At 42.6% G+C, this 12,949-nt stretch overlaps 2 protein-coding genes across 3 annotated transcripts; one reads left to right on the top strand and one right to left on the bottom strand.

The window, feature by feature from the left end:
• Positions 1-1,218: 1,218 nt before the first annotated feature.
• LOC114790417 (tubulin alpha chain) lies at positions 1,219-3,819 on the bottom strand. Its single transcript, XM_028980474.1, has 4 exons — positions 3,724-3,819; positions 2,705-2,927; positions 2,392-2,540; positions 1,219-2,309 (listed from the first exon to the last, which is right to left on the bottom strand). Exons 1-4 carry the CDS (start codon positions 3,724-3,726, stop codon positions 1,332-1,334), a joined length of 1,353 nt encoding a protein of 450 aa, XP_028836307.1. The 5' UTR covers positions 3,727-3,819; the 3' UTR covers positions 1,219-1,331.
• Positions 3,820-6,238: 2,419 nt separating this feature from the next.
• Positions 6,239-8,950, top strand: sumo1 (small ubiquitin like modifier 1). Of its 2 annotated transcripts, XR_003749799.1 has the most exons (6): positions 6,239-6,390; positions 7,008-7,079; positions 7,308-7,385; positions 7,482-7,553; positions 7,667-7,886; positions 8,657-8,950. XR_003749799.1 is itself a non-coding variant. In XM_028980475.1 (5 exons), the coding sequence occupies exons 1-5, from the start codon at positions 6,379-6,381 to the stop codon at positions 7,733-7,735; spliced, it is 303 nt and encodes a 100-aa protein (XP_028836308.1). In that variant the 5' UTR covers positions 6,239-6,378; the 3' UTR covers positions 7,736-8,950. The 2 variants fall into 2 exon arrangements, 1 of the variants encoding a protein (XP_028836308.1); XM_028980475.1 differs by having other exon boundaries at positions 7,667-8,950.
• Positions 8,951-12,949: the final 3,999 nt, after the last annotated feature.

Below are 12,949 nucleotides of genomic sequence, written 5' to 3'. Positions count from 1 at the left end.
AACATCAGAATCAGAGTTATATGTTAGCACACCAAGGAATTTGTTAACTGCTGTGATCTGTAACCACTGACTGGTGCGTTACGTGTTCCCTCCATGGTCCTTCTGTGTCTTGAATACAAATTAGCAGGATACACCCACACCAAGTCTGTCAGCTTCTAGTAACTGTAATCAGAAAAATGACCCATGTTGTGTCATGTTCTCAAGTATTTAAGTGTTCATTCTCTTAACTCCAGAGTATGTATAGCAGCTCAGTTCTATTGGAAATGAAGGATTGTGGGACATTAAGAAGCTCCAGTCAAGAGTGGATTTCTTACCCCCTTATTTTACCACAAATAAGACTCTTTACGTCATTTCTACAGTCATTTGTTGCAGTCCTAAATGTATTGTTGTATTCCTAATGCAAATGAAAAAATATACAAAAATTATAAAATGTATTTGAATATACTAATTTTGTACTTTAAAGTTACTAAAATTGTTTGTGAAGTGTTGCAACTGCATGATTGTGCATGTGTCATTTATTTGGTCCCTAATGAAACATCAAAATTCCTGTGACTGATAATTATAAAAAAGACGCAGTGGTTTTTATTTCTGTGATGATTGGTGTGGATCAATGTAAATGCATTTCATAAAAGCAGGTCAATTACCTTATAATTCATCAGTAACATGAAATATCAGACCAAATAAACTAAGTTTTACTCCACATCCCCTTTTCCACTCCTCTTGTTCATGTCAGATACAGTCCTACAGTCCCAAACATTTATAAACCAAGGTCCCAACTAAACAGTCCCGGCCATCAATTGCCAGCTTGTACTGAGTGCTGCAAAGACACCGTCCTCCCACAGAACATGTAAGCAACCTGTAAACACAGCCTGTCCAGGCTTACAGGCCCATTTTATAAACCTGCAGTTATGAAAGATGAAACTGGGTGTGGTGAACTGCATTGGAAGGTTTTAACAGCCAGGGTGGACAAATAAAGCCTCCATGATCAGTGAATTCAGGCTCCTAGATACAGTTCTTCAGCAATACAAAGACATTAGGCTGCCTTTTAGAGACTAATTGAGAAACCAGTTTCTGTTTGCATTGTAGTCAGTTCTGTGAAGTTCTCACATTTACAAAACACAGCTGCTGACACTACTGCTTTGCTGCAGAGTTCATCAATATGTGGACAGGAAGACAGCAGTAAGGAAAAGGCAGCACTTTATAATGAAAGACAAATCACATTTTTAAACATTAAGATTTATTGCAGTAAAAAGAAGCAACAAATTTAACACAAACAACTCTTGAACACAAACGGTCATTTTCTTTGGGAACTAAGTCTTGAAGAAAGCCTTTCAATATTCCTCGCCTTCTTCATCTTCCTCTCCAACACTGTCAGTGCCCACTTCTTCATAATCCTTCTCCAGGGCAGCCATGTCTTCTCTGGCCTCAGAGAACTCTCCCTCCTCCATACCCTCTCCCACATACCAGTGGACAAAGGCTCTCTTGGCATACATCAGGTCAAACTTGTGGTCCAGTCGAGCCCAAGCTTCAGCAATGGCTGTGGTGTTGCTCAGCATGCACACTGCTCTCTGCACCTTGGCCAGGTCTCCACCAGGCACCACAGTAGGAGGCTGGTAGTTGATGCCCACCTTGAAGCCAGTGGGACACCAATCCACAAACTGAATTGTGCGCTTGGTTTTGATGGTGGCAATGGCAGAGTTGACATCTTTGGGCACCACGTCGCCACGGTACAGCAGGCAGCAGGCCATGTACTTACCATGACGTGGGTCACACTTCACCATCTGATTGGCTGGCTCAAAGCAAGCATTGGTGATGTCAGCTACTGACAGCTGCTCATGGTAGGCCTTCTCAGCAGAGATAACAGGGGCGTAAGTGGCCAGGGGGAAGTGGATGCGGGGATACGGCACCAGGTTGGTTTGAAACTCAGTCAGGTCCACATTCAGGGCACCATCAAAGCGCAGGGAGGCGGTGATGGAGGACACAATCTGGCCGATGAGACGGTTGAGGTTTGTGTAAGAGGGACGCTCAATGTCTAGGTTTCTGCGACAGATGTCATAGATAGCTTCATTGTCGACCATGAAGGCACAGTCGGAGTGCTCCAGAGTGGTGTGGGTGGTCAGGATGGAGTTGTAAGGCTCAACCACAGCAGTAGACACCTGCGGAGCTGGGTAGACCGCAAACTCCAGTTTGGACTTCTTTCCATAGTCAACAGAGAGACGCTCCATTAACAAGGAAGTGAAACCAGAGCCAGTTCCTCCACCAAAACTGTGGAAGATCAGGAATCCCTGGAGCCCAGTACACTGGTCAGCCTAAGAAAAAAAAGGAAAGAAAAACTATATAAAAAAACACTTCAAACTAATGAAATGTGGAAAAATGTGTTATAATACATACCAGCTTGCGGACACGGTCAAGAACCATATCAATGATTTCTTTGCCGATCGTGTAGTGGCCACGAGCATAATTGTTTGCAGCGTCCTCTTTCCCAGTTATGAGCTGCTCTGGGTGGAAAAGTTGCCTGTATGTACCTGTACGAACCTCATCTGAAGGAGAGGGGCCAGAATAAAAATCATATTAACAAAAACAAATATATATAAAAAAAAAAAAAAAAAAAAAAAAAAAAAAAAAAAAAAAAAAAAAAAAACACAGCAGAATGGGGGGTGGGGGGGAAATACAGCTTTTGGTCAATTTTTGAAGTACAGCTTACCAATGACTGTTGGCTCCAGGTCGACAAAGACAGCACGTGGGACGTGTTTACCAGCACCAGTCTCGCTAAAGAAGGTGTTGAAGGAGTCATCTCCACCTCCAATGGTCTTATCACTGGGCATCTGGCCATCAGGCTGGATTCCATGCTCCAGACAGTACAGCTCCCAGCATGCATTGCCCATCTGAACGCCGGCTTGGCCGACATGGATGGAAATACATTCACGCTGAAGACCAAAGTAAAACAGTGGACAACCATTACAAGTTGAACTGAAACATCAGTGCTTCCTCTTGAGTTCGCGCTCGCTCGAGTAAAATGGCCTCCACCAGTTCCGGGCACAGACCAGCTGTAGTTTTAAAAGAAGTGACGTGACTGAGCTCTGGAATATGAAAGCGTCGCACGCAGAACCACGTGACGTGCTCACTAACGCACATCTAGTAAAGATACTAGTTGAAAACGTAGAAAAACGTTTCTTAAGAGACCTACGTACTTCATGTTATACACGTAACCGATTTCAATGACCACTTATTCCAAAAACCTTTCAAATTCCATGAAATAACCGTAAGAATCCTATCACGTGACACAGGGATAGGGCGAGTAGTATGAATCGCACATGAAGGGCCTAGTAAAAGTTGGTAAAAAAAATGTTAGCTTGGACATCAGTAGCCCGGCGATTTTTTAAATCAAAAACATTTTTAAATTAGTTACTAAAAACAAAAGGACGCAGTCAAACGGAGAGTGCACACAGCTGCGAGCGGGAACAACGCAGGGCGCGGCACCCCCCACCCACGTAAAATAACCTCTCGCTGGCCTTCTTAAGACGTTATCGGGTGCAAAATATCCACCCATTAATCAAAAAGTCCAATTTAACATGCACTACTCCCACTAGCAGTACAAAACAGGTTTACCAGTTCAAGCTCATGCTCTGGGAAACAGGATTATAATACACAACACCTGGAAAAAATATTACGCGCACATAACATCACCAAAAAAAAAAAGCGCCGAGCGAGAGAGACACGCACCATTTTCGCAGATTCTTTGTTCCTTCCGCCCGACAACGAAGACTCCGACTGTGAAGGAAGTGCTTTGCTGGTGACTACTCGGGGGCTTATACAGGAAGGCGGCGCAACGCTATTGGCGGGAAACGTCTAATGGGCGGGGCTTCTGCGATAGACAGCGAGAGAAGCCTCTCATTGCAGGCTGCCAGACGCCCGTTACATTTTTTCACCAATGGGAAACTTAGGCGTTTTTAAACGCTCGAGAGTGAGAAGCAGCGCATCATAGTTGAGGGTGGTCACGTCAGCGGTCCCTGTGGACAGGGGACAGCGTTGCCAGACGGGCGACAATTATCGCATTTGTACCATAATTTTACCCTCTGCACGATGTACCTTATGTCCTCCCGGTGACCTTTTACCTGGTGTGTTTGACTGCTTATAAAGCACAAGAGATTTAATGAAAACCATTTTTTTTCTTTCACTCTTTTAGTGAGCTTGTTTGCAGTATTTTAATATATATTTTAAACTTAAAAACGAGGTATTATAGACCATTTAAATAAATGTATACAAAAAACAATTTACCCAGGTTGTTTCACTGCTTATAAATCAGGTTTTTTGCAAATATGTGCATTGCACTTCTTGCACCTCCTACTGTTTTTTTTTTTTTGTCATACAAGCAGAATTTGCACCTCTTCTTTGTGGATATTGGGTGAGGAGAAGCTGCTGGTTGAGGGAGGGTGGTTGCCGAGGTTAATGCATCCTGCTGGACCTCCATTACCAAGCTGGCAGAGGCTGGCATGCGGGGAAGGACCTGGCGTTGTTTATGAAAGGTGTCACAAGTTCCCTTCCAAGTTCCTCAAGGAGCAGCCTCCTCCTGTACCATTTCCCCTTCAGTGGAATGGCGCCACGAAAAATTCCCCTCCAAAGAATACCTCCATCTTTGAATTGGAAAATATTCTCAATTTCAGCAGGCTCTTCCTCATCACTTGATTCCTCCTCATCAGTTGGAATAAAGTCTTCATCATTTTCAGTGATGTTTTCTTCCTCTGACACTTCTTCTTCATCTTGATCACCTTCCTCCTCCACAGGCCTGGCTATCAGGTCAAGAACCTCTAAAGTAGTGTACCTTCTCTTCATTGTGCTGAGTGAAATGTTCAATGTCCCAAGAGCTGTAAAGCTTTTTGGGGGGTTTGTTTATTATTATCTTGTCCCCAATCAGACATCAAAGATGAGCAATATTTACAGATTTCCAGCTTCTGTTTTGACTAGAGGCCCAATGTGTGTCTGAGAGTTGGAATACCTGTTGCTTTGAAGTGTGTGTGACTGTGTGTGTGTGTGTGTGAATGTGACTTTTCGAAGTCATTTTGTGTCTGTGTTGTGTGTCTGTCTGGAAAGAGCAATAGTTTGACCCATGGTGCCACTAAAACTGGCAGGGTGAAATTGTTACCAGGAAGACCACAGGTGCTATAAATTTAATAATAAAAAAATAGTTACTTTATAAAAAATTACAAATAGTATAGTATGCAACAACCCGTGTTATTTTCAGGCAAAAATGGGCAAAGTTATGACATATTAACTTTTAAAAAAGGTGAAAAAAGTCACCGAAGACAACACAAAGATTAAGTTATTTGATTAGAACGACCATCTGGCTGTGCAGACACACTTGGCTTGTTAATACGCAGTCTCCTCACGTGCCTTTAATCAATGCACGATGTAACACATTGGTGTCAAACTCGCGATCATTTAATACAGATATATTATATTGGCCCGGCGAAACACTAATAATAACACACAAACTACAGATCCCATAATGCAGTGCTTCAGTCGCTTGGGCAAACACGCGGTGACGCACAAAGTAAACAATGATGAGTGGTTTACGCGCGGATTTGCATGGCGTAGTTGCAGAGACGACGCAAAGAGTAAGAATACGCCATCAGACTTACAGAAATGAAAGACCCCGGTTTTTAGACAGAGGCGCTGTTCTGCCCAGAGGTGATTTTTAACAAACGTTCTGTAGGTAAAAGTTGCGCTATACAGTATAATGCACAATCTATGACAGTGTTTCCCAACCCTGGTACTGGAGGAAGTTTTTGTTCCAACCCACACATCTTCATAATCTGCCCTGTTCGTTATTATTAACATCTGAGCCTAATTAAGGTAGGGCTGGAGTGAAGACTCTTTGGCAGACGTTCCTCATAGGACCCGGTTGGGAAATGTGTTATTGAAGCAGATTTTCTGAGCAGCGTTTGAATGAAAATTTCTGATTTTTTTTTTTTTTGGTTCTGGCAACACTGACGGAGATTCACATATCAGCCACAAAATTGAAACCTCTGGCAGGTGATAAAAAAAAAAAAAAAAACCTCTGGCAGGGGATGTGGGCAGCCTGAGAATTCTGACGAGGATCTTGGTGTTTTGGATGTTGCCGTGACACCTACCGCCTTCAGCTACATAAAATGCTCTGCCACGTTGTTCGGGAATATCGGGAATATTAGTTTACTAGCTTAAACTACAATGACTTCATGCCTTTTTTTCTCAGCGGAAATCCCGCCCCTTAGTCTTGTGACGTCACCGCGCAGCGAGTTGTAGGGGTTTGCGGTGCTGTGTTGAACACGTATCGGTCAAGATCATTCCGTTGCAAATAAGAGCTCATTTCCCAGGTCTCACATTGTGGACTTTCCTACAATGTCAGATACGGTGAGTGGGGTCGGTGCTCCAGTACAGTCCCGTTTTCCCGATCTTGGTTCGCTGCTTGCATGTGACAGCTAACAGAGGAGCTAACTGGCTCGGCTCGGCACTGCACTCTGGCTGTGTGTCCATGGCGGAGTGTTGTTTCCGGCTAATGTGCGAGCTGGCGAGGGTTTAGTTCATCTGCCTCAGCCTCGTGTTTCAGCAGAGTGAGCAGAATGGTTGCCTGGTGTCACGGAACTTTTTACCTTTCACTGCCACTGCATTCAGGACTTTTATTAGATCAGAACTATTTGAATATATTATGGTAATATCTATAAGTGGCTTGGGTTGTTTGTTTTTTGTCAGCAATAAAGTTATATGTTTCATATAATAATGAAAAGCTTAGCTTGTGTAGTGTCTTTTGTAAATGCCTGTTAAAGTCCACTGACTCACATCGTTTGTGATTTTGGACTATGCCAGAAGAAAAAAAAGGCTTTTTAGATACTTTCTGTCAGTGCTAAAGTTTCTACATGCTCTAATGATCTTGTTGTACACTACCTAACCTGACAAAAGAATTCAGAGCTGTCACAAAGTGCATGTGTGTTAATGCTCTTTGGTAAAAGGGAGAATGTTGTTTCATTCAGGAGACCAAGCTGTCAGGTGATGGCGTCGAGAAGAAAGATGGAGAGTACATTAAGCTCAAGGTGATGGGCCAGGTAAGAGGATGTGATGGCGCAGGTCCAGATATGAGATTTAACTCCCTTTGGACCATTGTGACGTGTAATAAGTTTCTTAAGACAATTTCTTATGACTTATGCAATTTCCCACTTGTGGGACTAATAAAGGTTTATCATATCCTGTCTTAAGACTTGAGGTTAAACCCAAAGTTTCAGGTGCCAGCTCACTTAGCTCCTGTAATCTGCCCTCCTACTTTTTTTGTTTAGGACAACAGTGAAATCCACTTTAAAGTGAAGATGACGACGCATTTAAAGAAGCTGAAGGAATCTTACAGCCAGAGACAGGTACAGTACACCAGCACGCACATTGCACAATACTCAGAACAGTTCTGTGAAAAGGTCGATCTAATTCTGGTCACCCCCCCCCCCCTCCAAAAATAGGGTGTCCCAATGAATTCTTTAAGGTTTCTTTTTGAAGGACAAAGAATTTCAGATAACCAGACGCCAAAAGAGGTATGTAATGCCATCCAGTGTTTATTTACCATCACAGTGATACTACAAGTAACGTAATTTATTTACTATAATCTTGCTGTCTACCTCATGTTTAATATTTTGTCTCCCCATAGCTGGGAATGGAAGATGAGGATGTCATTGAAGTGTATCAGGAACAGACTGGTGGACTTTGGAATGACTAGACCTCCTTTCATGCCCCTTCAATCTTATGTTTTTTTTATTTTGTATGTATGATTCTGAATTTGTGTTCTTCACAATAGGAAATATAACCATGCAACCATCTGGATTAAAAATAAACCAAAAGGGTGCAGTGAAGCAGGAAATTAATGAAATGTGAGCTGGAAGTCCCTGGTGAACCTCTTCTTTCTCACTACCTCATATCTTCTTCGTCAAATTCTGCCTCTTCTTGCAACAGAGTACATGTTGGAGCACGTACTCTGTGAGATCACAGATCACCGTGTCTTGTGTTATGCCTGAATCTGTGGATCATTCTCTGTGTTGCCACAATGCTCAGGTGTGCTACACACAGGGGAGGGGTCTGAATTTTTTTATTTAATTGGCTCCTCTCTGGCATGCAGTGGTGTGGGTCATTGTATCACACCTTTTAATATTGCCCCTCACACACCATTACTCTGGTGCACTGTAAAGGACTTTTGCCAGCATGCAAATGAAATTCACTTTGACTGTTGAATCAGTGCGGCGGAAGTTTTGCTTCAAATGCCTCCACCACTATGTTCCACCCCTCAGTGAGTTGAAGGTCTAAAACATATTTAAAGGCTGACATGGATCTGTATGTTTGTTCTGTTTCCCTTCTCACTGCTGTTTTTATTTTTAATTAAATTAGAAGAAATAATTGACTGTTGACATGGCCGTCACGGAGCTTATCTCATTTTTCTCACATTGGAATACAATGGCTTTCAGATCTGCTATTGATTTGTATTGGGTGATTTGATCACAAGTGGACAGTACCTCAGTTCAAACTTCTGTTGTGTGTCTTCGCATGCTTCTCAGTGTTGATCTCTGTTGTTGCCTGTTAATCAATTTCATGTTTAATATACCAACGTGGTTGCTGCAGGAATGAGTTCTAACTTTTGTTTACACAGGCGATATCATTTGAGTTGGAGGCTCAAGACACATTTGTGTCTACACTGCAAAAAGAATGTGGTCTGAGCCACTGGATCGCCATGAGCTCTTAGTGTGTTGCTGTGTTCACCAGCTGCCCACCGGGGTCGCCCCTCGACCAGATGTTAATACCAGACCTGAATGAAACAGTCTCTCTGAGGGCCTCCCTTTTGTCACTGTAATCACTCTACATGAGGAAGTGATCCTGAAGGTTTCATGCACATAGTAATATTATAATTTTGTCTTTGTAAATAAAACATAAAAAAATAAATACATATGGCAAGTTTTTATCCGCATAAGCACATAAAACTCCAAAGATTCAAAAGCACAGAAGAACAGTGAATGTGAAAGTAAAAAAAAAACGATATAGAAAATGCATTCTTATCCGGGCAGTTACAAAAACCACACACATACATTCCTTCCAGATATAAATTCAGATCCCGCCGGAGCGGAAGCAGACATACCAGCCTACATGTGTAGACAGGAAGTCGCTAAGCCCCAGGCATCTGGCATGTTCATTGTGTCTGACCTCTGACTTTTGTAAGTGACCCCTGAAATTTCAGCACATCCCTCCCCTGGAGAAGATTAACCCCGTGACGACACTCTGCGAGTAAGAGGCTCATGCAAAGACAAGTTATGCCACATCTCTCGACACACAGTGGGCTATTCAAAACAAACCAGCTTGACAACTATCCTTTAGCAGAAAAAGTGTTTTAGCCTGACCACCAGGTGGCGCTGTATGATTTCTTTTTTTTTTTTTCACTTCTGCCTTCATGAAGCTGCTTTTAATGTATGGTACCAGACAGGATATACGATGCTTATGACCTAAAAAGGAAGTCCACAGACTTTCTGAAGAAAGGAGCCGCAGCTATACTCTCACCACTGTTTCATTTCACTGCAACCGGAGTCCGGTTTCAGCCCTCTGGTGCTTCTCACAGCGTGAAAGCGCCTTGCTGTAGAATGCAAGAAGGCGCAGTGTTGATGGATGGTTCAGGTTTTGTTATTTTGCTCACATGTTTGTGCTGTATTTGACTGAAATACAGTTTTAATGTTGAGTGCTTTCATCTTGTTTCATTGCCATTCATCACAGTTGCTGTATAAAGTAAAGTGTGCTGGTTTCTTTTACCTTTTCTTTTACCTTAATAACACGAGTTAAATGTTGAAAATGTACAGTAACATAGCGTACAATTCCCTCAGAGTTTATATCACCAAACATGTTAGGATTGAGTGGAACACGGAAGAGGGCAGAACAAAGGAGGGCTACGAAGCCCAAAAAGTCTGGATGGAGGGAAAAGGGACCTGGGGTAAGAAACAAGCACAAGATTTGCAACAGATTGAGTAAGGAAATAGGTTCCTGTTCTGTGAACCCTGGACAAAGGATAGATCTTTGGTGGGGGTTGGCTAGGCTAAGAGTTGCAGGGTCTGGAGCAACACTGAGCCCAAGAGGGGGATCCAGTTACCCTGCCTGGGATACCTCACATAGGCTAACCACTACCAGATGTGCGTCTGCCATGAATGTGGGGGAAGGGCTGCGATTGTGCGTTCATCTAACTTGGCTTTCTTTACACCTAGATGGAAGAAAACTGCGATGTTCTTTTTCTGCACATCTCCTCAGATCTTTATCTATGCAGAGGGTGCCGGTACATGGTTTAGGGACTCCGTGAGCAGGCTATTGCAGCGTCGCCATTCAACTTCAATTTCAATAAATAATACTACAAAGTATTTGTTTCACACACCTGAAAACCCCCCTGCCACATGAAGACCGAGCTCCAGCTTTCATGGTGGCAGGGAGATGCAGCGAGGTAAAGCGATACGGCCTCCACCTGCATTATAATTCTCTCTTACAGCATGTTTAACACAATGCTAAAACAGTTCCAGGCATTGTGTACCACCATTTAGGCAACACTATCCACACGGCATTAAATGCAGTGACACCTGTTATAGGTTTCACCTGTCTGTAACAGATCTTCCGGCCTTTCAAAGTTCATTGACGGTGGTGAGTCCGTCCCCACACACAAGAAAGGGAAATCCGCAATCTTCCCAAGGATCATGAAAACCAGAAGTGTCTAAAGAACGTTGAAAAGACAAGTCTGAAACATAAAAGTAAGATTCAGTGTACTGTGCAGACCTGTATGAGAATAGAGTATTCTGACTTCAGATCTTCTGTAGGTAAAAATGGTTGTGGACCATGTACGTTTGCACGTTCTTGGTAATGTTAGTGTATGGGAAAACAAGCCTGCAGTGGAGGGTGTGAATACCCATGGTTCCGACAAGCTTAGTCACTGGATTTCAAATAGAGTTTACTGCAGAGACCATTAACACACACAAAGATCAAAGAATAGCCAAGCTAGTATTTCCTTCCTCGGGGAGGTTAAGCAGAATTACAAAAAAAAAAAAAAAAAAGTCTCCTGCTTTTGTTGTCCTGCATTTCATATTTGTACAAATTAATTTACATCAAGTCCTACACAGGAGACAAAGCATCAGGCAATTAATCTCAACCAAGTCCTCAGGGCTCCACACTTGAAGTTCCAGATGAGCTTTATTGTCATTTCAGTTAGACAGTACAACGTTTCTCAGGAACCTGGTGCTACTGTGCGCGGTAGCTGTGTAAAATGGAATGGTGTATGAATAGATAATATTACTCAATATAACAGTGTGTGTGTCCAGGGTGGAAAGTTCCTGAGTGTTTAGGTGTCTGATGGCCTGTGTGATGAAGCTGTTGCAGAGTCCGGCAATGAGGGCCAGAATGCTTCGGCACCCTTTTCCAGATGGCGAAGAGGGTGAAGAGTGCATGTCAGGGGTGTGTAGAGTCTTTCACAATGCTGGTGGCTTTCTGGATGCAGAGTGTGTTGTAAATGTCTGTTACCAGACAGTAATGCAGCTGGTCAGAATGTTCTCAGACGGAGATGGAGCTTTGGAAATTAGGACATGAGTTAAAAGCTTTAACATGGTTTAGGGATGTATTCTCCTTTACTCCCCTTTGGATTGACCCAAAGTTCAAGAGATTCATAAAAATAACCATCAATATGAATGTTAAACATTTTTTTTTGTTAGGCTGAACTTTTCTTTTGAATGTTTCGTATCCCTTTTTAGTTTAGCTGTAATTATATCTAGTTTCTAGTCCACCATTCCCTCTCACTCTGGCTGCTGCTCTGTATTTCAAATATATACACATACACAGTGCAGTAGGTGCTCTAGGCTTACTTTACTTCATTATTAGTGTATGTGTAGAAATGTGCATGACCTTTCAGAGAAAACAGAACCTCACGCTGATGTGAGAGATTCCATAAATCTCCCTGTCAATCAAACTGACAGGCGTCCCGCCTGAGACTCCACTGCCTGTTTGAAACGTTGCACACCGAACAGCCTCAAGCTAGTAACCTCTCAGCATGTTCACGACACAGACATCTTGTTCAATGTATATCTGCAGCCTGCATCTCTGTACAGTAAATGACACTGAAATCCGGTGGGAATACACACACACACCGTTTCCCGCTGCTACTTAACACCTCAGAGCACCAACTACACAAAATATAGCTCTGTGAGTGAACTTGTATGAAATTTCCAGATGCATGCAACAACGCAGTAGTTCTACCTGCTTCCTTGCCTGAAACCAGTGAACTCTCCCCAACAAAATAGCAGGGGCAGAAAAGAGAGAAGGCTTCCACACAAAAGTCAAATGTTGAAAGCGAGAGATTAGGTTTCACTGAGGGAGGAAGAGAAGGGATCATCGGCCTCTAAGGAACTCTGGGACTTCCTGTCTTCAGGGTGTTAGTGAAGCTACCGGCTCTTGTCACCTGTCAGAATTGCCTATTGTATTCTCGCCAGCCTTTTCAGTCCCCCTCTGTTAAAAGAAATATTTACTTATCCTGTTACTCCCTTCCTGCTCCTGCTGACTTGTTGTTCAAATCTGACTATTGGATCGGGCACAGAGCTTGATCTCTGCCTGCCACTGTTCTATCGCAGTCAACGCAGCAGCTGTTTGATCACTGTGATCAAGAGATGAATTCACTTGGTTTTTATTTAATTGGCTTATAATAATTATATATTGCTTGGTATGAATGTGCAAAAATGCACACAAAAGTCAATTCACTTCACAGTTTGAATAGGGGGGAAGAAAAATTTTATTTTAATCTTAAAACTTGCAGAAATACTTGAAAGTAGGTAAATTTGAGTGCACCGTTAACGTTTTTAAATCATTCATAGTATGAGCATTTATACTGTTCTTTTTGTTTTAGGTGCTGAAAAGGGTGCATAGCTAGATCATTTCCTTT

The sequence above is a fragment of the Denticeps clupeoides genome, chromosome 5 (genome assembly GCF_900700375.1).
Source record: "Denticeps clupeoides chromosome 5, fDenClu1.1, whole genome shotgun sequence".
NCBI lineage: Eukaryota > Metazoa > Chordata > Actinopteri > Clupeiformes > Denticipitidae > Denticeps > Denticeps clupeoides.
This window is presented reverse-complemented; position numbering and strand designations above follow the sequence as displayed.